Here is a 23,979-nt window from a genome sequence, read left to right on the forward strand (position 1 = left end):
ACTCATAACACAGTCGTACCTTGGAAGTCGAACGGAATCCATTCTGGAAGTCCGTTCAGCTTCCAAAAATAGTTCGCAAACCGGAACGGTCACTTCTGGGTTTATGGCGTTCAGGAGCCAAAACGTTCGAGAACTAAGCTGTTTGAAAACCAAGGTACGACTGTACTAATCCTCCATGAATTTGCCCAATCCTCATTTAAAGCCATCCAAGTTGGTGGTGATTGCTGACTTCTGCGGGAGTGAGTTTCATAGTTTGTCCCTGCGCTGCATGACAAACCTGTCCTGAATCCAACATACAGCTTTATTGGACAGCCCAAGTTCTAGTGCAGGGGTAGTGTCAGGGGTAGGGTTGCCAGACTCAATAGTGGACAGGACTTCTATGCCTTTAATTGCCCTGCTCTCTTTTGAGTCTGGAAACCTTAAAGAGAAAACAGCAGACCCTTTGTTTAATTTCCAAGCAAAGGGTCTGCTGGCTTCTCTTTAAGGTTTCCAGACTCAAAAGAGAGCAGGGCAATTAAAGGCACAGAAGTCCTGTCCACTGTTGAGTCTGGCAACTCTAGTCAGGGGACCACCAGGGGTCAGCAGAGAGCCTGGCGAGGGAGTGCAAGGGCTCAGGGATGCAGGGAGCTCACAGCACCAGCCAGGAGCCAGCAGAGAGCCTGGTGAGGCAGTGCCAGGGGTCAGAGAGGCAGGGAGCTCTCTGGAGGAAGAGGTCTCAGGCGCTAGGGACACTGATAAGCACTTGAGCGGCTCAGGAGGGGAGGGAAACATCATCGCCCCGTCTCCTCAACAATGCAGGGATCTAAAGCGCAGAGAGGAGAGGAGGAGACTAAGGGCACCCAAGATACTTTGCTGGAGGCGGTCCCGACGATTGCCACTCCTGGAATCTGACTTGGACTGAACGGACATGAGAACTTTAGCTCTGTCTTGTATATATAGTTGTATCATAAAACACCGTACATATGTACCTGTGGAGTCAGTAGTCGTCACTTGTGGAAAGCACAATCAGTGTCCTCACAGGTAGGCAACCTAAGGCCCGTGGGCTGGATGCGGCCCAATTGCCTTCTCAATCCGGCCCGCGGACAGTCCAGGAATCAGCATATTTTTTACATGAGTAGAATGTGTCCTTTTATTTAAAATGCATCTCTGGGTTATTTGTGGGTATAGGAATTCGTTCATTCCCCACCCCCACCCCCCAAAAAATAATTAGTCCAGCCCACCACATGGTCTGAGGGATGGTGGACCAGCCCACGGCTGAAAAAGGTTGCTGACCCCTGCTCTAGTGTCAGGGGGGGGGACGGGGGACGGACAACCCAATCCACTTTCTCCATGCCGTGCATGATTTTATAATGAACTTTTTTCACATCGTCTCTTACTTGCATTTGATCTACTGTAAACAAAACGGGCTGCTACCTGCCTGCATACCCACTTCTCACATGCAGGTGACCCCCAGATTCGCTGTTGCTTAGCTTAGGCTGTGTCTGAATCTACTCCTGCTATTGCTAGTGTGTGTGTTTGTGAGTGTGAAATCATGCTATCTTAGCGCCTATGCATTTCAGACAACGTTGCAATTATCATTAATCTTGTTTTCGTTTGCTTGTGTGCTGCACCTTGAAGTCTCCGGAAATGAGTATGATAAAACTCCTGGTAATAAACCAAGAGGCAAAATTACGCACTGATCTCACACCTTCTGAGTCATGCAAAATGACAGCCTTATGCAGAATCAGCCCCTTGGGGCATCTAGCTCAGGACCTGTACTGGTAGTTCCCCAACCTTTTTGGGGGCCAACCTTAGTTTCAAAAACCGATCCCCACTTCCCCCTACAGTACCCTCCATAAAAAGCATTATTTGGAAGAGCGGTTTGCACAGCCCACGAAGGAAGGAAAAAAAACAATAAAATTCTCATCGGTGATCAATTATGGATTGCACACCTATTCAAAATCCAGTTAAAAACTATTCAGTTTAATGAATGCAATAAAATGGATGACGTTGATCCAGCGATACCAGCTTTCCAAAGTCTGGTGGTCATTTATACCTTCAGCTCCCCCTGCCTCTCCCCTGCCTCTTAGCACCTCTGTAGGTAATCCCTCCTGCCCCCAGGGGGCAGTACTACCCATTGACTGGTGGTGGCTGCCCTGGTATTCAGACCAGGGTCTGTCCCAATCCTACCTGGAGATGTCAGAGATTGAACCTGGGACCTTCTACATGGAAAAGAGGTGCTCTACCACTGAGCTTCAGCCCTTTCCTTAAGTTGTTGTTGTTGTTATTGTTGTTAATTCAATTTGTATACTGCCCTTCATCCATCCATCTGGTCTAGGGAACCGCCAACCAACACGGCTGGGGGAGACCTGGTTTTCAACATTGCGATATATCAGCTGCTAAATACCACAATATGCTGATATATCATGGTGCCTGGAATGCCTAAATTGGCTCCCAGTACATTTCTGAGCACAATTCAAAGGGTTGGTGCTGACCTTTAAAGCCCTCAACAGCCTCGGCCCAGTAGACCTGAAGGAGCGTCTCCACCTCCATCGTTCAGCCCGGATACAGGTCCAACTTCGAGGGCCTTCTTGTGGTTCCCTCCCTGCGAGAAGCGAGGCTACAGGGAACCAGGCAGAGGGCCTTCTAGGTAGTGGCGCCTGCCCTGTGGAACACCCTTCAGTTTTCAAGGAAATAAATAACTATCTGACTTTTAGAAGACACCTGAAGGCAGCCCTGTTTAGGGAAGATTTTAATGTTTGATGTTTTATTGTGTTTTTAGTATTCTTTTGGGAGCCGTCCAGAGTGACTGGGGCCAGATGGGCGGGGTATAAATAATAAAATTGTTGTTTGTTTGTTGTGTATTGGCTGCTACTTCCCACCTTATGAGAGGAAGAAGCAGCCAAGATACATAGCCCAGCCCTACACAATGAGCCAGCCCCAATGCCTCTCAGGCTTGTGTTGAAGCCAGAAGAGCATTGGGGCTTTGTTGAACTGCTCAGCATGCCGGGCTTTGGTGGTGGAGGTGAAGGTGCCGCCATGCTCTGGTCCTCCAGCCGGTCCTGGGCGATGCATCAAGCCGCCTTCCCTTTCTCTCCTCCACCCCCAGTGTTCTTCCTCCTTCCAGACTCCCAAACAGGTGAGCTCTAACCAGTGTAACCTCTGTGGTGTTGACTTCCCTCTTAACCAGATCTTCCTTCCTTCCCTGTTCCAGATGGAAAAAGACGAGACTGTGAGCGACTCCTCTCCACACATAGCCAACATTGGGCGCTTGGTAGAGGTAGGTCCTGACAAGGTGGGTGGGAAGGGAGTCAGGATTTGGGATGCCCTCTTCTACCCTGTTGTCAACCACCCCAATCTCCCAAGAGGCCGGGGTGGTTGAGTTGTGTCTTCATACGGGGTGAAGTTCATCCATCTTCTTACAACGCTAGTCTTTCACCTAGCAGCCCATGGGCCAAATCAGCCCAAATTTAACTATTTGCTTACCGCTCTCCTATATGGTGGCTAAATGGAACTTTTTGGCTTCAGCTAGAGCTAGAGCCCAGCCCCCTTGCTGGCTATTTTTGCATCTTGGGGAAACTTAAATTCTACCATTTTGTGTCCTTTATTTAAATTTTCGAGGTTGTAGCCAATTAAATTATACTTCAGGGTAAGTCTGATGAAACGAACATTAGTTAGTCTTGAGGACTAGTAACTTCCATTTTCTAAAAAAAATAAAAGAAACGAGATCCTTAGAGTATGCCGGTTTGCACCCAGATACCACAGTCTGGGTTGTATCCAGCTAAGTTAAACTCAGAGCTGACCTGTTGAAATTAAATAAATGGGTGGGGTGAAGCTCTTGATGGCTACTAGCTATGATACCTATGCTCTACATCAGGGGTCAGCAAGATTTACCTCGCCTGAGCCAGTTCACTCCTGCGGAGATCGCTCCGTGGGCCGGATCGCATCTGCACAGATGTGATTTCCGGCATCTGCGTCTGCACAGATGCAATTTCCAGCGCCGCGAAAGCGAGTCCCCACTCTGCGCTGTGCCGGTTAAGTGCAGTGCGCAGGGACTCGCCAAGCAGGTGGCTCGGTTCAGGGGCAGCTTGTGAGCCATTTAAACAACCCCCGTGGGCCACTTGTGGCCGACCCCTGCTCTACATGCACAGATGGAGGCAAAAGTGCTTCGCATCACTACTTGCTGGAGACCACAGGAGGGGAGAGAGTGCTCTTGTGCTTAGATCCTGTTTTACAGGTATGATGAACTAGCACCCTTTTGGACTCTCTCCCTGGCATGCTAGTTCATACCTGTAAAACAGCCATGCCCTCCCTCCCTCCTTTCTCTCAAAATATATGGCTCCCAATGGCTGCTGTTCTTTTAAAGGTCACACCGCTCGGCAAGTAGGCGCCTTCTTTCTCTCCAAAAATGTCAGTGCACCCTGTTAACACCCTGACAAGAATGTCTCTTGGCTGTGTGTCCCTTGGCCTCATCCTGATTGCCAAAGCTGGGGCAGACTTGAAAGGGCAAATGAGACTGAGTGGGAGAGCATCTTGTTCATTTTGGGGAGGAGTTGCTTTTTTGCACTCCCAACTTTTTTGTTCATTTTTGCATTTAAAAAGATCAAGGGGGAGTCGGGGTGGCACACTTGGCCAGGTTACACCCCCTCCCCATCCCATTTTACCTGCACAATTCCCCTCCAAGGCTGGTTAAGGAGAGAAAGAAAGGCTTGCCCGAGGTGTAAATGGCCCAGTGAAGACTCCAATCCAGGTTCTCTTAGTTGAGATTCAACACTGTTCTATCTGCCTCTCTTTCTCCTGCCTGGCACAGCCATCAACGGTTAAAAGATCCTCAGTCACTCCACCTGTTTGCTTGACTGTGGGGATTCAGCTAGACTTAAACCCAGCCTCATCTTTGAGGTTGTACAGACCCCAAATTGCACCATGCATTCAAAGCGCTCTCCCCAATGTTCCCCTCCCAGAGCTACAGTTCCCAGGGAAGAGGGATTGATTGTTAAACCGCTCTGGGAATTGTAGCTCTGTGAGGGCAATAAGGGATCTCCTGACAACTCTCAGCATCCTTAACAGACTACAGCTCCCAGGATTCTTTGTGGAAAGCCTCGGCTGTTGAAAGGGGTACGATACTGTTTTAAATGTGTGGTGCAGATGGACCCACAATTCCCGACTTGTATTGCAGCGGGCGTTTGCTTGCATGGGTGCCTGCTGCCCTCTAGTGGCAGGGATTACAATGTTCTGTCTCTTGTTTTAAAACCTTAATGTTTATTCATACACATTTCTTTTTCAGTTCCCTGGCTTCTCTCTAATTTATTTCAAACATGCCACTTTGGGGTTTATTTTTCCTGCTGAAGGCAAGAAGACCCATTAAGACCATCGTCTCCTCAAAATGATTCTTTGGTTTAAACTGGCCTTTTCCCCTTGCCAGTTTAAATGTTTTTGATTTCAGTACATCCATCCTGCCAGCCATTACAAGGCAAAAAGGAGGATTTTATTTTTAAAATACATACTTGGATGGGTGTTTGGGCTTCAGTGTGTACCAGTGGGGTGTCTGAGGGGGCATCATGCTGCAACGCAGAGCAAAGCAGTTCTGTTTTTTAAGAGGAAAGGCGCAGCAAACATTACCTGGTTCCTTTTCACCTGAAAGCTTTTCACAGGTGTGTTTCCTGTGATGGGTCATCTTCCAGGCCCTCTACCTTGCTTCTACCACTTCCTCCAGGGTGGAAACTAGCACTTTGAACTGACTGTGGATTCTCTCCCTTTCCCCCTCCTCCACCCCATTTCTAGGACATGGAGAATAAAATCAGAAGTACGCTGAATGAGATTTATTTTGGGAAGACGAAGGACATTGTCAATGGACTGAGGTAAGGGATGGACTGCAACTTTGCGGTTGTTGTTCTTCTCCCCTCCCCTCCCCCCTTCCTGCACCCTCTTGACTCCCATGAATTATTTCCATCATTAAAAAAAGGCATTTCTCTTTGAGGAATGTGTTGAACCGTAGCACATTTTAGCAATGCTATGTAGCCCTGGTTCCCTGCATTTCAAGCCCACTACAAGCAACAACTGGAATTTTACCTCTATCCTACCATTAAGAGTGCCCTGTTCTGTTCAATCCTTCTGAGCTAATCTTAGGTTTTTGTTATCCACACCCTCTCCCAGCTGCATTTCTCCAATTAAATTGCAACACTGATATGGCAAAGGTTTCAGATAGCAAGCTTCAAGGTAGCACAAAGAGCTTCCTCTTTGAAGAAGCACTCTGTGTGACTTGGCAGCTTGCTGCTCTATAAGCAGTTGTTTCCCAGCCACCCCCAAGCTGTGTGTCATCCGATTTCCAAACCAAAAGAAGCATCAGTTGATGGTGAACTACTTCCTCTCTGCTTTTGCTACCTGAAAGCAACGTCGTCTGTCTCCCCTTATCTCCCACCCCTGCCTCAATTATTTCTACCTGCTGTGTTCTCTCTCTCCTGCAGCTCCAGTGCCCCCCCCCCCAATTCTGCTTCCATTTCTCCAACTCTTCTGACCTCTTCTTTTACTTCCTCTGCTTCTCTTCCCTTTTTCCATTTTCGCACCTGCTCCTCTCTAGATCTATTGATGCTATTCCCGACAACCAAAAGTATAAGCAGTTGCAGAGGGAGCTCTCCCAAGTCCTGACCCAACGCCAGATGTACATTCAGCCGGATAACTAAGCCGGCCCAGGTATTCCCCCTTGGCCTCCCTCCAGCCTGCAAAGTGCACCACTTGGCACTAAAACAGCACTTAACTTTGGCCAGGCGAATTTGGCCTTCCTTGAGCGCATGTTGGGGCCCTCTCTGCCTTTCACACAAACTAACCCCCTAACCTCTAACTTGAACCAGTTAGAACACACTAGGGCATGTTCTCTCTCTCTCTATCTCTCTCTCTCTGTCCCTTTCTTCCAAAGGCTTGATTTGGTCTTATTTGCCCACTGTTTTGGAGTTTCTTGCACTTGGTATGTTAAAAATAAATAGTGTGTGTGTGATTTTGTTTATCAGTCTGTACATGGGCGGGGAGAGAAACCACACCCGCGGCAATAAGGGCTGTGTGTACATCATGCAGAAACGCCAGCAAATTCTTTGTAAAAGTAACAACACCCTTCCTTTTTTAAAATGTGGAATTTAGTAACTGTTAGAAATTCCACAGAAAACCCTATCAGTTGATTCAAGGGGGGTGGGGCGGTGGCAAGGAGCTGTATGGGGTGCTGAAACTCCACCTCCTTCAAGCCTCCCTTCCAAGATTTCAGCAGGCATTGCTCACAAACGTTTGGGCTTCTCTTACCAGCACTGTGGACTAGAAACTTGGCTTTATAAAAATTGAAATGAAGCCCAAGATCCTGAATTCTGCATATACCACTTAAAATTCATTTGGGGATTGTTTGTTTTTTATTCTTTTGGACTTTTGCAGAATACAAATTTAGTTGCAGGTTGCTGCTGAACTATTCCCCCTTTCTCTTGAGGTCTAGGCACTTGTTTCCACTCTTCCCCCCCCCCCTTTAAAACAGAAGCTGGATTCTGCCGGCTGTTCTGCAGCACCACAAACGGTGGCAATAATCCACAGAGCTTTGGGATTGAGGTTCAACAGGGAAAAGAGTGAAAGGAGTAGAAAAGTCAAGGTCTTCCCTTATGGTCATTTTTTCCTTCTGCTGACTCTGTCCGGAACAATACAATTCGCCGAAGAGTCACAGCCCAAATCAAACACTCTGCAGTCTCACCCCCACTGTCTTAAAGGGGGGGGGGAGAATTGCTCTTCTGAATTCTAACTGCTTAGGCTGCATGGCAGTGACTAACCTCAGGCCGGCTTAACCTTCCACGAGTTAAGCTCCTAACATGCCACAGAAACCCCCTTGAGCCGCGTCCAGGGCGATGCCTTGCTTGTTTTGATGGCAGCTGGGGAGAAAATTTCCCCTCTTTTTCAGGAACACTGCTGAAAAACATGTGTGGGTTTGATTTTGTCTACTAAAGCAACACACACACACACACACGAAGTAGTTTTCCAGGAGAGTTGTGGAAACCTAAGGAGGTGTGAAATAATGGCCAACTGATCCTGCACTGCTAGGATGGTGCCATGGAACCTGCACATTCAGCATTAGTCTATCTGAGTAACGGGGTCATGACAGTCAATGAGAGGGCTGTTGCTTTCTCCCCCAGCCAGCATGGGCACATGCAGCCTACCAGCCTCTTCAGTCAGTTCGTCACAATATACTGCTCAATTGCAAAACAACACTTCAGAACAGTTTTTTAAAAAGGAAGGTTTACAAGGGAATTGCTTGGGAAAATTTGATCCTTTGGACTATGACTTTCAACTAAAGAACAGTAATGTAAATTAGTCCAGAATGCATACAGCAGTTGGGAAGAGGCTCGACAGATTTCAGGGAAACGTCACAATTAGCAAGGAACCTGTGGAATGCCAGAAGAGTCGTCTTCCAGAAAACGGAGCTCTTAGGAGGCTCATAACTATATAACGTATAAGTTTCTGCCTCTTCTCTCCCCAAAACGCAAATCCAAGGCCCCTTCCCAATCAGCCATTCTGCAATCTTCCGTTTTTAACCCTCTGGCTCTCTCCCTCCAGGTCTGTGCAGACTTTTGCGGACAAATCAAAGCAAGAAGCTCTGAAGATCGACCTGGTGGAGGCTTTGAAGAAGAAGCAGCAAAGCTAAAACGAAAACAAAAACACCCGCTCCATTGACGATGCTAACGAGACATGCCATGCTCTCATTAGATTCCTTTTTCTTAGAGAACTTTTCCCCCTCTCCCTTTCTCCTCTCCCCCCACCACCCACCTGCCACTATTTTTTTCTGTCTGCGTCTCCATCACATCATGGCCACATACAAAGTGCTGTCTCAAGTCCCCCCCCCCTCCCTAACCCCACCCCAGATGAATAAAGCTGTATAAACTTTCATCAGTCTCTCTCTCGGCTTAATTTGCACCATTTTTTTAAAAAATTCTCGAGACTTTGCGGAGCACATTTCTGTAGAGAGAAAAAGATCCACGGGAGGGGGTGGTGTTAATTTTTTGCCCTGTTTTTTTTTCCTGGCCCCCACCCCGACATCTATATGCATAAAATCACCAGACCATTCTGTTAGTCTTACTCCCTTCCCCTCCTTCCGTCCCCTCCCCTCCCTCTGCTTTTTTCTTTTCATCTTTTGTTACATTGGTGTAAAAAATGTAAAACAAAACAAACAACAAAAAAACTTTATTATATACTGTGGTGTGTGAAAGAGGAAAACGAAAAACTGGAAAAGAAATTGTTCCATGTATGTGTGGGGGTGGGGTGGGGGGCTGTACGGGGGGGGGGGTGCAGAAGGCTGAAGTAAACTCTCTCCCACCCACCCCCCGACTTTTTGAGCTGTGAGGAATTTTGCTGAGTTGGTGATGGCTGCAAGATGTTCTTTCTTAATGGGGACAGTGAGGTGCTTTCTCTCTCCCCCCGCCCCCAAATCCCTTCTCTTGTTTTGATTTCTATGGAATGCAATGCAGAAAATTTTTTAAACCCACCCCTCCCCGGTTATTTTTATTTTATTTGTAATGCTTAAATCGGAATCTACATCTTATACTTGAGCCTCCATACTTAAAAATAAAAAATAAAATAAACCACAAAAAAATATATGAAAACTTGCGTTGGGAAGTTCGCCGTTTTTTGCATGTTCCTTACAGTGGGTTTGTCTGATATGTGGTGGTGCTTGTAACAAGTCAGTCAGTGGGATAGCCTGTCTAGCATGGTCAGGGAACCTGCACTCTCCCCAAAGGTTACTGGACTATAACTCCCATTGTCCCCCAGCTAGCAGGACCCAGTGGTCAGGGAGTTGTAGTCCGACAACAGCTGGAGATCCAAATTTGAAAAACACTGGGCTAGGTTGAGAGACTGGCCACATTCACACTGTTCCCAGAGTGGTTTAGCAGCCCGTCCCTCCCCACGGGAGCTCTGAGAATTGTAGTGCTGGGAGGGAAGGAGAGGTCTCTGTTAAGAGAGAGAAGAAAGTTCCTACTGTTTTGAGGTGTTTTCCTCCACAAACCAGCCTCAATTCGAATTAAGCTACCTACCTACATTTTAAAGCAGCGAAGTATTTCCTGACAAGAGTGATGGGCTAGCTTGAGTTGTACTAGATGTCACCTACTTCTGTATTCACAACCACTGAGTTTTCTAGTATCATATTTGCAGTCAGCTTGTTATGGACGCGGGTGGTGCTGTGGTCTAAACCACAGAGCCTAGGGCTTGCTGATCACAAGGTCGGCGGTTCGAACCCCTGCGACGGGGTGAGCTCCCGTTGCTCGGTCCCAGCTCCTGCCCACCTAGCAGTTCGAAAGCATATCAAAAGTGCAAGTAGATAAATAGGTACCACTACAGCGGGAAGGTAAACGGCGTTTCCGTGTGCTGCTCTGGTTCGCCAGAAGTGGCTTGGTCATGCTGGCCACATGACCTGGAAGCTGTTCGCCGGCTCCCTCGGCCAATAACGCGAGATGAGTGCCACAAGCCCAGAGTTGTTCACAACTGGACCTAACAATCAGGGGTCCCTTTACCTTTTGTGGGGGGGGCACACCCTCATCTTTCCAGAGTTTAGGCTGACTAAAACACCCCCAGGAAACCTATCCTGTTCAAATATCAACACTGAAGAGAGGAGTGAGATTGTGGCCAAGATTAACAATATAGAGAATGATCTGCTGGATCTTGCCAATGGCCCATCTAGTCCAGCATCCTGTTTTCACAGTGGGCAACCAGATGCACCAATGAGAAGCCAGCAGCCCTCTCCGTATCCAGCAACTGCTATCCAGAAACACTGCTGCCTCCATCATGGATAGCCCTCTTCTCTATGAATTTGTCCAATCCTCTCAAAGTCATCCAAGTTGGTGGCTGGTTCTGCCTCCTATGGGGGCAGGTTCCACCCTTTTAACTATGTGCGGTGTGAAGAATTTCACCTGCCCCGAATCTTCCAACACTGAGCTCCGTTGGCTGTCCACGGTTCTGTTTTGTCTTCTCCCAATGCAACCAGACATTATTAGAAAGGGGGGTTAAGTTTATTTTCATATTCATCCATCTGTGCAAATAAAACGCTTATTCAAAATGAATGCCCAACGTGTGTGTGCCACACAACAAGACCTCTGTCCTTCACCCTCGATGGGTCTTGGCAGAAATCACGTGTGACTGTGTTTATGAAGGCAAATAACTCTTTGAAGCCCAGAGATGCAGCTTTACTGAATCCCTCACTTGCAGTGATTTCCCTTTGATCCCATCCAAACCTCCTCATTAAATTACATTTTCCCTTATTTTGGATTGTGACTGTGGCAAGGGAGCTATGTGCATCTTGAGTTCCAAAGACACTTAAAAATAAAAAAAGCACCATTTTCATTCCTCAGCTTACAACCTGTTAGATTGATTCCCCCACCCACCCACCCTTTTAAATAGAAACATTGTCCATTGAGAGGTAGTCAGTCCAACCCCGAAAAGGCCCTGGAGAAGGATCTGTTCAACAGTAAAAGAAGATTAGCTGTGGTGCATGCTCTCCAAAGTCCACAGGAAGGGAGAAGGCCTTCACAGCATCTTCACTCACTTAAAAATCGTGCCTGTCAGCTTTCAGGAGGTTCCTCTTGACCACCCAGGAGAGCCTCTCTCTCTTCAAGCGACGGTAGCCTCTTCCGATTGTAGGCAAGGAACTGAAACGAAATCTGAATTGGTGAAGTTAAGGACTGTTTCTGCAACAGGAAGAGCCCGTTCTAGTTTTTAATTTTGTGCTTCTCGATTTTACCATTGGTCCATCTCGATTCCTGTAATCCTTTTATTTAAAAAAAAGACCCTTGCAACTTAATGTGGTGTTGCCCCCCCCCAATCAAGGCAGCAGCATATATCTTCCTATATAGATAAAAATGTAAGGTTGTCACAATTCTGGATTTGCACGAAGACAGGGCAGAGGAGCAGAAGAGAAGATGCAGCAGAGTGGAGCCACTTGCTCTCACTTTCCTCCCAGGAGCTGAGCTCAGCTGGCATAGGTGGACCCAATCCCAGTTTTACCCATGCAGTCCTGTTTGGTAGCTTAGGCCCAACATCACTCGGTAAGCTTTGTTGAGTAAGCAGAGAGTTGATTCCCTGGGTAAATAATTAAAATGTATGGCTCTAACCACTAGGATGCATCGTCTATAGAATTCTCATCTCTGCACGGGATTTTGCCTCTGCAGAAACACACAAAAAAGCTGAACTCTGGCTGGGGGTGGGGGTGTGACGGGGCAGAGAGAGGAAGGATACAATGATGTCGAGAGCCAGGACTCCCAAACTGCCAATCAGCCAAGGGAGGTGGTGGATGACGTAGCTGCCTTCAGCTTGGCCCCGATCTGGGTTTTTCAGCAGGACGCTGAGTCCGTACAAAGTGTTCCCCAGCATCACCAGAGCGAAGAGAGAATAAGATATGCCGACGGTCGATTTCCTCTTGAACTGCAGGGCAAGTAAAGAGGAATTACAATTATCAGAGAGTCAGGAAGAATGGGGTGCAATTGTGGATATCTAAGGCACACAATGCAGATGCGTTTGGAATTGTGCAGACAGATGCAGGGAATCTCCAGAGCAATGGGCTTGGGTCCCACTTGTGAGCTTCCCTTTGGGGCACCTGGGTGTCAGAACTGGAATAGATGAGCCATTGGTCTGATCCAGTAGCCAGGCTGTACTTGCGTTCTTAAGATCTACCAGGTGCAAAAGGTTTGTTTTTAGCAGCCGAACTGAGCTCAGCTCCTGAAGGCCACTTGTGATCTCTCTCCCACCCAGCTGCAGCCACTGGAGAAAATGAGCAAAGCCTGCTTTGTATCAGGTCAGACTATTCACCCATCGAGCCCCATACAGTCTACTCTGACTGGCAGCAGCTCTCCAGGGCCAAAGGCAGGGAAGGGCCTTTCCCCTCACCAGCAGCCCAACCCTTTTTGATTGGAGAGGCTACTGGGGTTGGAACCTCAGACCACGTGCCGGCAAAGCAGGGTGCTCTGCCACCTACTGAAAAGAAAGTAAAATTCTAGTCCTCGTGGTTCAAAGGGCCCATTTAAACAAAAGCAAAGTCAGCTGCTCCATTTAGCTCTGAATCTTCTCTGACTGGCAGTAGCCACCCAGGGTTGTCTCTCCCGGCCCTATCCGGAAATGCAAATGGGAACTGAACCCAGGAACTTCGACATGCAGAGCAGTTGCTCTGCCACTGAGCTACAGTAGCCTCCCTCCCAAGCCAGCCTGAAAGAGCCGCTGCTACTGAAACAGACCCTGCGCCATTTTCCCGAGTGCGACTTACATTTGTGTAGATCTGTGGGACCCGGGAAAGCAGGTAGAGAAGAGACGAAATAGATCCAATAGTGAAACCAATGATTTCTTGCTGGGTGAAAGGCTGTGGAAGGTAACCAGGTCGTTAAGAAATAAATAAATGGCCCAAGAACGGAACAGGTTTAAAATTAATTCTGCCCAAACCAGCCTGCCCTCTGGTTCCCCTTCCTCTATTTTTTGAAATTATTCTTTTATTAGTTTTTCAAGAATAAGAAAAAACAGACAGCTCTCAGTTTACAGTGGGGTTATTTTCTGGGAGCAGCATGTAAAGTCAAAACAGACTGGGTCCACTGGCAGGTGGGATTGCCAAAGCCTTTTTAATTTTTTTAAATTATTTTGGCCAAGCACAGAAAGCTGAAGGTGCATCCATTAAATGCACGCAAGTTACGAGTTACCTATACATTACCTGTTGTAGAACGAAGTGTGCTGGGGCAACTGCAATACTGTACACTATTATATTTTTCGCCCCCTCAACATACACGAAACCATTATAACAAACCAATTAACTGAAACAATACGTTTATGAAATTACATGCCCCTTCACCAACAGGCCCTTTGGTTCCAAGTGTCATAAGAATCTCCCGTTCCTCCTCACCAGTTAAGCGTGGCAAAGAAATAACTGTTCACACGCAAATCGTAGAGCTGGAAGGGACCCCGAGGGTCATCTAGTCCAACCCCCGCAATGCAGGAATCTCGGCTAAAGCATCCATGACAGATGACCATCAAACCTTTGCTTAAAAACCTCCAAGGAAGGAGAGCCCACCCGAGAGAGACAGTCCCACTACCAAATCTGCCAATTAGTTCACTTCAAGAGGCCCAACCCCCAGGTGATGTAAAATAAGAGATGAATTAACAAAAGTGACTAAGTGGTGCCACTCTCTTGCAAAGTTCTCCTCCTCGTCTCCTATTTACTTTAAATTTGCTCCTGTCTTTTTTTTGTCTATTTAATAGGAGCAAAACAGCAGTCTGCAGGCCTGATCTTTATTGTCACAACAAGACTTCAAACTACCATCCGGAAGAAGCAGAAAAAAGCTCCGAACAAAGGATGGCTCCCCTTTTTATAAGCTTTCCAAATTACCCGTAACACCCTTAGTGAAACATCATACATCTGTCCTAACTACAGTGGTACCTCGCAAGACAAATTTAATTCATTCCGCGAGTCAATTCGCTTTGTGAAAAATTCGTCTTGCGAATCGCGGTTTCCCATAGGAATGCATTGAATTTTCTTTTTTTGCCCATAGGAACGCATTAATTAAATTTCAATGCATTCCTACGGGAATCCGCGATTCAGAATTTTTCGCAAAACGAATTCGTCTTGCAAGTCACCATCAGATCGCAAGACGCATTCGTCTTGCAGGGCATTCGTCTTGCGAGGTACCACTGTAGGTCATAAATTGGGAAGGGTTTCTTCTAGGGGAAACCTGAGCACCAGGCTTGCCCTGTGCCTCACATGACCTCCAGCTTCCAATCTTTAGGTGAAACAAAAAAACAAGCCCACCTCCCATCCAGGACTATCTTCTGCAGACAAGAGAAGCATCCTCCCTCTGAAGTGCGCAGTGTCGTCTTCGGAGAGAGAGGAGGGTCTGCCCAGGAAGGAGGTCACAGACACCGTTCCCACAACGAGGAACGCAAACGCGCCATTGATTGAAGCGGAGACTGAGGAGGGAAAGAGAGAAGTTGCTTTAGGATAAGCCAGAAAGCTGGCCAGAGGGGGGGGGCGTGTGAACAAGGGGATGGGAAACCCCCTTAAAAAGTTTCCCAAAGTAATAATAATAATTTTATTATTTGTACCCTGCCCATCTGGCTGGGTTGCCCCAGCCACTCTGAGACACAGAAAAACATGGGTAGGCAAACAATCGCCTTCTTAATCCGGCCTGCGGGCAGTCCAGGAATTTGCGTGTTTTTACATGAGTAGAATGTGTGCATTTATTTAAAATGCATCTCTGGGTTATTTGTGGGGCATAGGAATTTGTTGTTGTTGTTTTCAAAAGATAGTCCAGCCCCCCACAAGCTCTGAGGGACAGTGGACCTGCCCCCTGCTGAAAAAAATTGCTGACCCCTGTATAAAAACATAATAAAACGCCAAACATTAAAAACTTCCCTATACAGGGCTGCCTTGAGATGTCTTATAAAAGTCAGGTGGTTGTGGGGATTACATGAGCTCAACAGAGGAAAAAAGTGCAATTAGTCAATCATAAATCATTATTAGGAATGTTTAGCCCTACTGTGGCTTTTTGGGGGTACATTCAGGGGCCAGAATTATGACATCAGTAACAGATTTTCCTTTAGGGGAACAATCCCAAAATGACACCCTGCCACTGACCTTCAGCCTCAGTGTTAGGTAAAGGTAAAGGGACCCCTGACCATTAGGTCCAGTCGTGACCGACTCTGGGGTTGCGCGCTCATCTCGCATTATTGGCCGAGGGAGCCGGCATATAGCTTCCAGGTCATGTGGCCAGCATGACAAAGCCGCATCTGACAAACCAGAGCAGCACATGGAAACACCGTTTACCTTCCCGCTGTAGCGGTTCCTATTTATCTACTTGCATTTTGACGTGCTTTCGAACTGCTAGGTTGGCAGGAGCTGGGACCAAGAAATGGGAGCTCACCCCGTCACAGGGATTCGAACCGCCGACCTTCTGATCAGCAAGCCCTAGGCTCAGTGGTTTATCCACAGCGCCACCTGGGTCCCATTTTCCTTTAGGGGAACAATCCCAAAATGACACCCTGCCACTGACCTTCAGCCTCAGTGTTAAAATATCTCAAAAAAGGGGAAAGATAAATTCATTATCAACAGCCAGGAAGTTGTTCACAGAGTTAACAGATCAAAAAAGTTTGATGAAATTAACAGATGGAGAGGCAAGTCCTTTGTTTTAAAGGGTGGGGGAAGTTTTAAGGATTGGGATTTAAGACTGACTCAAGGCTTCTATGAATCCCCGCCAAACTTTAGATTGTAGGTGTTTTGAGACAATGATCTGCCCTTTTGTACTCTCTAAAGCAGGGGTCCCCAGACTTTCCGCGTAGTGGGCCGGTGCCCGCCGCGCCGACCGCGCGGCGGGCCGGAGGTCAGGGGAGTGCGCGCGCAGCGGGCCGGAGGGCGGGGGAGTGCGCGCCCGTGCGCATGCGCACACGCACACGGGCGGGGGGGAAATCGCCGAAAATCGCTTGTGCGCATGCGTATGGGCCTCCCCCGACCCGGAAGTGCATCGGAAATGACCTCTTCTGGGTCGGGAGAGGCCCATATGCATGCGCAAAAAGGATTTTCGGCGATTTTTTGCCGATTTTTCTGATCGTCGCCGCGCCGCGCGCCGTAAGAGCGGGTGGCGGCAGCGGGCGGCGGGGGTCGTCGCGGGCCGGATTGGGAGGCCGATTGGGCCGCATCCGGCCCGGGGGCCGTAGTTTGGGGACCCCTGCTCTAAAGCATCACACAAACCGATGGCACTATTGAAATTGACAACAGTTAAAATGTACAGTATCGGACAGGAACATGGTTATGCAGTCGGCAGGGTAGATGTTGAGCCCTGGAGCCAATTAAGTGAGCGTTAGAGCATGTACAGAGTGCACACCCACACCCCACCCATTGCAGCTTGCATTCCACCCTGGAAGTCAGTGAGCACTGAGTAGAAAGGTTTAAAGTATCTTCCAGGAAAACTGCAGCCCTGGTACTTCAGTTCGTTGTTAACCATAGGCAAAGCAGGGCAGAGAACTCTGCACATGCCCAGAGATAAAAACTAGAATTAAGTTGCATGCCCCAAACCCCAAAATGGGGCCCCAACTTGTGTTGAAGGTATTTCCTGAAAACAGGGCTAATGTTTTGGTTTGTTTTTCTAAAGTTACAATTGTTTTATGTTTAGCAAAACCTGCTTTTCTTGGCCTGCGTTAATGCTGTGTTGGTGAGTTGAAACTTACAGGTTCTGTTCTGGTTCTTGACTTTGTAATAGAGGTAGAGAGACATCATAAGCAGGTCTGCCAGTACGTAATAGATGGCTGTGTATACCTGTGGCGGAGAGAGAGAGAGAGAGAGAGAGAGAGAGAGAGAGAGAGAGAGAGAGAGAGAGAGAGAGATGGCTGTCAACAGCAACTCTGAATTTAAAAGAATTAAAATTCTGCACCCAGGCCTATACCGATTCCACAAAGTGATCAAGTGTGGGAAAAAGATTGCCTTAAACTGCAGTCACAAATCACGTTCTTTCACTGAATTCATTTCCATAGAATCTCGGAATTGTAGAGTTGGGAGGGACCCCAAAGGTCTTCTAGCCCAACCCCATGGTGCAATGCAAGAATCATAGCTAAAGAGTCTCTGACAGGTGACTACCCAACCTCTGTTTTAAAACCTCACATGAAGGAGCATCCCGCCACCTTCCAAAGAAAGTGCGTTCCACCGTCAAACAGCTCTTATAGGCAGAAAGTTATTCCTGATGTTTAGTCGGAATCTCCTTTCTTGTTCCTTGAAGCCATTGGTTCGAGTCCTACCCTCCAGAGCAGGAGAAAACAAGCTTGTTCTCTCTTTCATGCGACAGCCCTTGAGATGTTACAAGATGGCTCTCATGTCTCCTCTTTTCCAGGCTAAACATCCCCAACTCCCTCAACCGTTCCTCATATGGCTTGGTTTCCAGACCCTTGATCAGGCATTGCCAAACTCCAGATGTTTGGGACCACAATTCCCATCATCCCTGACCACTGGTCCTGTTAGCTAGGGATGATGGGAATTGTAGTCCCAAACATCTGGAGGGCCGGAGTTTGCCTATGCCTGCTCTTGGGTCACGCTCCTCGGCATTCCAGCTTGTCAATACCATTCCAGCTTGTCAATACCAGTGGTACCTCTACTTACGAATTTAATGTGTTCCGAACACACATTTGTAAGTCGAAAAAAATTGTAAGTCGAATCCCATAGGAAAGCATTGGGAGAAAAAATTCGTAAGTCGAAGCAACCCTATCTAAAAATTCGTAAGTAGAAAAAATCCTATCTAAACCGCATCCAAGATGGCGGACGGAGCTCCATTTCCAAGTAGAAAAATTCGTAAGTAGAGTTATTTGTAAGTAGAGGTACCACTGTATCCTTAAACTGGGATGCCCAGAACTGGACACAGGACTCCCAGATGAGGTCTGACTAGAGCAGAACAGTGGTCCTTATTTTAAACCACGCAAAACATGGATGAGGGCATCCGATTCAGTTCTGTTTACTCTGCTGCAGAAAGGCTCCTCTTACCTGTAGTGGTAGCTGGTCAGCCAAGAACGACCCAATCAGGTTTAAAGAGTCTCCTCCCAACCATCCCAACAGGAAGTAGACAGATAACGCCTGGTCCATAATCCCAGTTTTACAGGCCAGGTAGTATTGGCTGCAGCAGGGAGACATTGGAGGAAGAAGCTGTTAGAGTAGGCTTGCCGGTCAAGCTTTGCTTGGTCACCTAGGGCAAGCAAATGATATCTCCAGGTGACCAGGCCCCCAGTCAAAAAAGTATGATTGTAGAAGTATGATGTAGACAGACACAGACACATATACACACACGGTTACAATATTTCTAGTACTTTTTATATAGAGAGATAGTTCTGTGCTTCTGTTTTGCTACTTTGATATTAGTTGGTTTTACGGGTTTTATTTTACATTCGTTTATTTAAAAGTGTGCATAAACTGCATGATATTTTTTAATCTCTAAAAAGTGTAGGATGCAAGAACAAACAAGCAACATCGCTGAAACAAAAATGCAAGGTGTAAACAGCAAAACAGTTGTTTCTTTTTTGATTTTATTTGTTGAATTTATATACCGCCCTATACCTGGAGGTCTCAGGGCAGTTCAGAGAATAAAATCAAAATATAAAACCACAAGATAAATAATCAAAATAAACAACAATACCACCCAATAACACCCACCCAAAAAAACACATCCCACCACATTTTAAAATGTCATAGGATGTCAATCAAATCAACCAAAGGTTGATTAAGTTACAATTGTTTAATGTTTTGCAAAACCTGCTTTTTTTGGCCTGTGCTGTGTTGGTGAGTTGAAACTTACAGGTTAATTAAATTAAAGGTTAATTAAGTTCTGGTGAGCAGAAAAGCATACAAAAACAAATAAAATTTCAGGAAATTCAGACAAATAAAGACAGGGTCTTCAATCTTGGGTCAGGGCAAGAAGAGCTGCTGTATCGGGCCAATGGGCCACCTAGCCTGCAACCATTTTTTCACACAGCAATCTTTCTCAAGACATCTGAAGCAAGTAACGATTGCTGCTTCACCTATGCACTTCATTTTAAATTATAGTTACAGGTAGGTAGCCGTGTTGGTCTGAGTCAAAGCAAAATAAAAAAATTCCTTCAGTAGCACCTTAAAGACCAACTAAATTTTTATTTTGGTATGAGCTTTCGTGTGCATGCACACGAAAGCTCATACCAAAATAAAAAATTAGTTGGTCTTTAAGGTGCTACTGAAGGAATTTTTTTATTTTAAATTATGTTTTCGCAACCTGGCCTGGATCCATTTGGTGAGTAATAGGTAGATATCTTTCCCGGGCTTTTCTTTAGCAACAACGTAGGTGAGAACTGCAACAAAATGTTGCAGCACAAAGGCTCACTACCTTGCTCGAGTTTCCAGCCAGCTACATGAGCTTTGTGTCTCATTTGGAGGGATTTTGTCATTGCTATTGCAAAGGAAGGAAAAAAAAGAGGAAAGCTCGGTGTTTCCAGAGGGCAGGAGGAGACTTGCTCGAGCGGGAAGTGACTCACGTCTACCAAAAAAACGTTGCGTCAGCAATGATAAACCCGCCCGTCATTCCAGCAGTGGGTTGTAGAGTTCTTCAATTAGGAGATCTGATCACTCAAGTCAACCAAAGAGGAAGCAACAGTTGTTGTATTTTTGCCTTTTGTTACTTACGGGAAAGCCGCGGCAGCAAAGCAGAAGATGGAAAGCAAGCCCAGCACCACGCTGGATATGTCCCAGCCGTCCTGTGCACATTCGTGGAATATCTCCCAAACCCACTGGGAGCCATTGGGGCAATCGGAGAAATTCATACTCTGGAAACTGATCATTTTCAGGTGAAGCGGCATCGTGCTTGAGCAAAAACTCAATTTAGGGAATTTAGGGAAAGGGAGGCAAGGCCGCCGAAGTCACACGAAACATGAGGGGCAGGATTATTTGTCCATAGCCGAACCGTGAACCTGCCAAGGAAGAAAGGAAAGAAATAAAAGCCATAGTAAGGAACCAGTCTTTTTGTGTGGCTGCACTCTGAAACTCCCTGCTAGTTGACAATAATCAATTATTGTATTCTTCCTGACGCCTGCTAAAAACTTTCCCCTTTAGGTAAAAAGGCTTCTCAGACACAAATTTTAACCTAGAATGCTAAATAAACACCATTCTAGAGGGAATCAGGTAGGAGAAGGGTTGTATCCAACTAAGAAGACCCACCAAAATGAATGAACCTAAATTAGTCAAACTGTGTGGTTGGTCTACTCTAACATTGGATGCAACCCAATACAGCTATTTGCCACTGGGGCTTAATGGAACCTCCAAGTTCAGGAGCAGTATATCTCCAACTACCAACCTGGGACCCAAATGTCAAGGGAAATCCCCCAAACCTCAGTAAAGGCCATCTCTTTCAATCCACCCACCCCAACCTGGTCACTGTCCCAAGCAGCTGCTCTTGTAAAGCACTTTTTCTGGGACCTGGACAGCTGACATGAGTGCCAGAAGTAAAAAAAAAAACAAAAAAAAACCACACAGCTCAGGGAAGAGTCACACTTGTCTCGTGAGCAGGGAGCCCTTTCACAATCCCACAGCCAAAGAAAAAGAGAGAGGACTTTAGCCGGCAATAATTGCCCACCCCAGCACATATTCTTGTTTTGCAGACACAAAGCGTCATTTCAGCACAAAAATTCATTTTCATTCTGGCGCACGTACACACACACACACAGAGAGAGAGAGAGAGAGAGAGAGAGAGAGAGAGAGAGAGAGAGAGAGAGAGTTTGGTCTTCCAAAACTGGGTTCTTTTTTTCTTTTCTTTTTGCCAGCCAAACAAGAAAGTGTAAAGTTTTTTTCAAAAAAAAAAAAAAACATTTGACTGGAGTCGACTCGAGAAGCAAGACCAGATTCCAGAGCACTTCACCTGGGTGTGTGTAAACAGGAGGGTGACACACAACTTCAGTGACCTGGTTTGGTATCCAAATGTCTGTCTGAGAAGTCCAGTGGAGTCTGTCCCCTCCGCCCGCCCACCCATCCCTAGTCTGTTCTAGGTGAGGACAAGAGGCTGTTTTTCATTTTACAGATCAGGGGTGGAAACGCGGTCACAAAACCACCAGCCCTCATGTACAAAGATCACTTGGAGAATTTAGAGCGTATCCTGCTCTCTCACAATAGCCAAGAAGGAACTGTCCCAAAGTGACAGTGACCCTTTGGCCCAATGGAAATTTGGTGGGGGAAATCTACTCTGCTATAGCTAGGGGCCAGAACTTTTGAGTTAGTTAGCCTCTATCCGTCACGGCAGGAATAGGGCGATTGTTTCAAAAAAAGAAAGAGTTGCAAAAAAACGGAGCCAGAATAGCACCCACAATGACCTTCCCCAGGAAAGATCTAGCAGGTGGAACACAAAGAAGCTAATTCCAAATTGGCTGTGAGCAAAGATGGAGGAATACACTCGGCACATGCCCAGGGTTACTCTTGTCTACCACTGCTTTCCACCTTTGCAAAAGTCTGGGAATGAAAGAAGCCAATTGGAGGTCTTGTAAAAAGAGTAGCAGTTGTAATGGGCCACGATTCAGCTTCTCCCACCCATCTAAAAACGTTCAATATACCATCAAAGAGAAGGAACAAAAAAGTTTCCTCCCTACCAAACTCCAGTTAATAATAAGGTTTTCCGCTGGCATCATTACCCCCTTTCCCCCCCCTAAGCCTGGGGGCAGTTCTGGGACACAGGAAGGCCTCTGAGCACAGGCAGAGTGGCTTTTTTAAATTTTGTAAGAAAGTAGGAACCACGCCCAAGGCCTTCAGTGATTCTGGGATGGGGGCTTGCGAGTCCCATAACAGCCTCCTGGTAAATCTAAGCCCCAGGTGGTCTCCATTTCATTTGCAAGACAGTCATCAAGGAATAATGATAGACAGTAATAACTCAATCTTTCTTGTGTGGCTGCACTTTGGAACTCCCTGCCCATTGAAATCAGGCAGGAGCCTTCGCTCTACTCTTTTCGGTGCCGGCTAAAAACATTTTTTACGCAAGCCTTCCCAGATTATTAGGAAGTTGGTGCAAGTTTTAATCTGTTTTTAGTCTATTGCTATTTCACCTTAAATTATTGTTGTTATTTTTCTGTGCTAATTTTATCGTTTTGCCTTTTGGAAACTGCTTTTGAGGTTTTCTTTAAAAAATAATCAAGCGGTATATAAAATTTATAAAGTAAATAAACATATTGTACTTAGCATCATGAATTTTTATCAGCATGGCCTTTGAGCGAGCCTCAAGAAATTGGGCTGGGAAAGGAAAATAGGGTTAAAAAAAATACCTGCCCTGGTTTGTCCTCGGGGGAGGGAAACATCGTGCCCTACCCCGGGTTAGGAACCCTTCTTCCCCTGGGGAGAACCGCCACCGCAATCATTCAACTCACTTTGATTCCCAAAGACGCTGAAGGCGGGGCTCGCTTTAGCTCCTGGTCCTCGTCTGCACGCCTCGGGGTGCCAATGCTCCCAAACCGGATTCGCTCCTCTTGGCGTCTATTCAGACGCCGATCAGGAGCGCGGCTTTGTTTTTTCTCAGCCCGACTCGGCCGCAGCTCCTCCCCTGCGGCGCCGGCGGGAGGGTTGGCTGATGCAGCGGAGTCAGCTGACGGCAGAGCCCGCCCCACCGAAGGGGGAGTAATCGGGGCCTCGCTCCGCCTCCTGGCCGGGGCGAACAATGAGTCAACCCCACGGAACGCGCAGAGCCTGCTGCCCGCGTTTAGGAAGCGCCTCGGGGCGGAGCTCTGCCGTTTGGTTGTGGCGGCGCCTTAGAATAATTGTAGAAAATAAAAAAAATTCCTTCAGTAGCACCTTAAAGACCAACTAAGTTTTTATTTTGGTATGAGCTTTCGTGTGCATGCACACTTCTTCAGATACAGTGAAATGGAAGTTTCCAGGCACTTATGTAGAGAAGGGGTGGGGAGGGGTGGGGATGGGGAGGGGGGATCACTTGTAGAGTTGGTCAAGGGGGACCCCTGAGGGTCATCTAGTCCAACCCCCTGCAAAGCAGGTATCTCAACTAAAGCATCCCTGATAGATGGCCATCCAACCTCTGCTGAAACGCTTCAAGTGAAATCCCCCCAAAAAATTATGTTTGCAACTACGGTGGCTAGAATTTTAGCAGCAAGAAACTGGAAATGTAACTCGGTTCCTACAAAGCTTGACTGGCAGGTGAAGAGGATAGAACAGGCTACTTGGAAATGGCGAAAATGAATGGGAGAAAAAGAGGAAACTCAAACCAGAAAGTGTGTAAAGAATGGATAACATTTCAAGAATATCTAAAACAATATTGTGAAAATGCAAATCTCCTGACAGGTCTAGACTGAATCTTGAATATTAAGGGAAACTATAAATGTAGAAAATTTTCTGGATATGTAACAGATATACATAACAGCAAATGCGTAAAGGTTAAGAATTTGTAGAAAGCACAATGAGGTGATGAAGTCAAAAATGTGTGTGATGTTAGACCAGGGGTCAGCAACCTTTTTCAGCCGTGGGCCGGTCCACTG

At 46.8% G+C, this 23,979-nt stretch overlaps 2 protein-coding genes across 3 annotated transcripts in view; one reads left to right on the plus strand and one right to left on the minus strand.

Moving 5' to 3' along the window:
• The window catches only part of CAPZB (capping actin protein of muscle Z-line subunit beta), a 69,760-nt gene extending 60,161 nt beyond the window's left edge, over positions 1-9,599 (plus strand). The window contains exons 7-10 of one of the 2 annotated variants that reach the window (XM_035117843.3): positions 3,194-3,259; positions 5,761-5,837; positions 6,557-6,669; positions 8,557-9,599. In XM_035117843.3, coding sequence (XP_034973734.1) covers positions 3,194-3,259; positions 5,761-5,837; positions 6,557-6,659 — 246 coding nt within the window. In that variant the 3' untranslated portion in view covers positions 6,660-6,669; positions 8,557-9,599. The remainder of the gene's footprint in view (positions 1-3,193; positions 3,260-5,760; positions 5,838-6,556; positions 6,670-8,556) is intronic. The other variant, XM_035117844.3, reaches the window with a different exon arrangement.
• Positions 9,600-10,978: 1,379 nt separating this feature from the next.
• Positions 10,979-23,040, minus strand: SLC66A1 (solute carrier family 66 member 1). Its single transcript, XM_035119960.3, has 8 exons — positions 22,861-23,040; positions 20,144-20,427; positions 18,482-18,611; positions 17,182-17,269; positions 14,771-14,928; positions 13,244-13,336; positions 12,223-12,408; positions 10,979-11,648 (listed from the first exon to the last, which is right to left on the minus strand). The coding sequence occupies exons 2-8, from the start codon at positions 20,314-20,316 to the stop codon at positions 11,550-11,552; spliced, it is 927 nt and encodes a 308-aa protein (XP_034975851.1). The 5' UTR covers positions 20,317-20,427; positions 22,861-23,040; the 3' UTR covers positions 10,979-11,549.
• Between the last annotated feature and the right edge of the window lie 939 nt (positions 23,041-23,979).

This window comes from Zootoca vivipara, chromosome 6 (assembly GCF_965207765.1).
Source record: "Zootoca vivipara chromosome 6, rZooViv2.hap1.1, whole genome shotgun sequence".
NCBI lineage: Eukaryota > Metazoa > Chordata > Lepidosauria > Squamata > Lacertidae > Zootoca > Zootoca vivipara.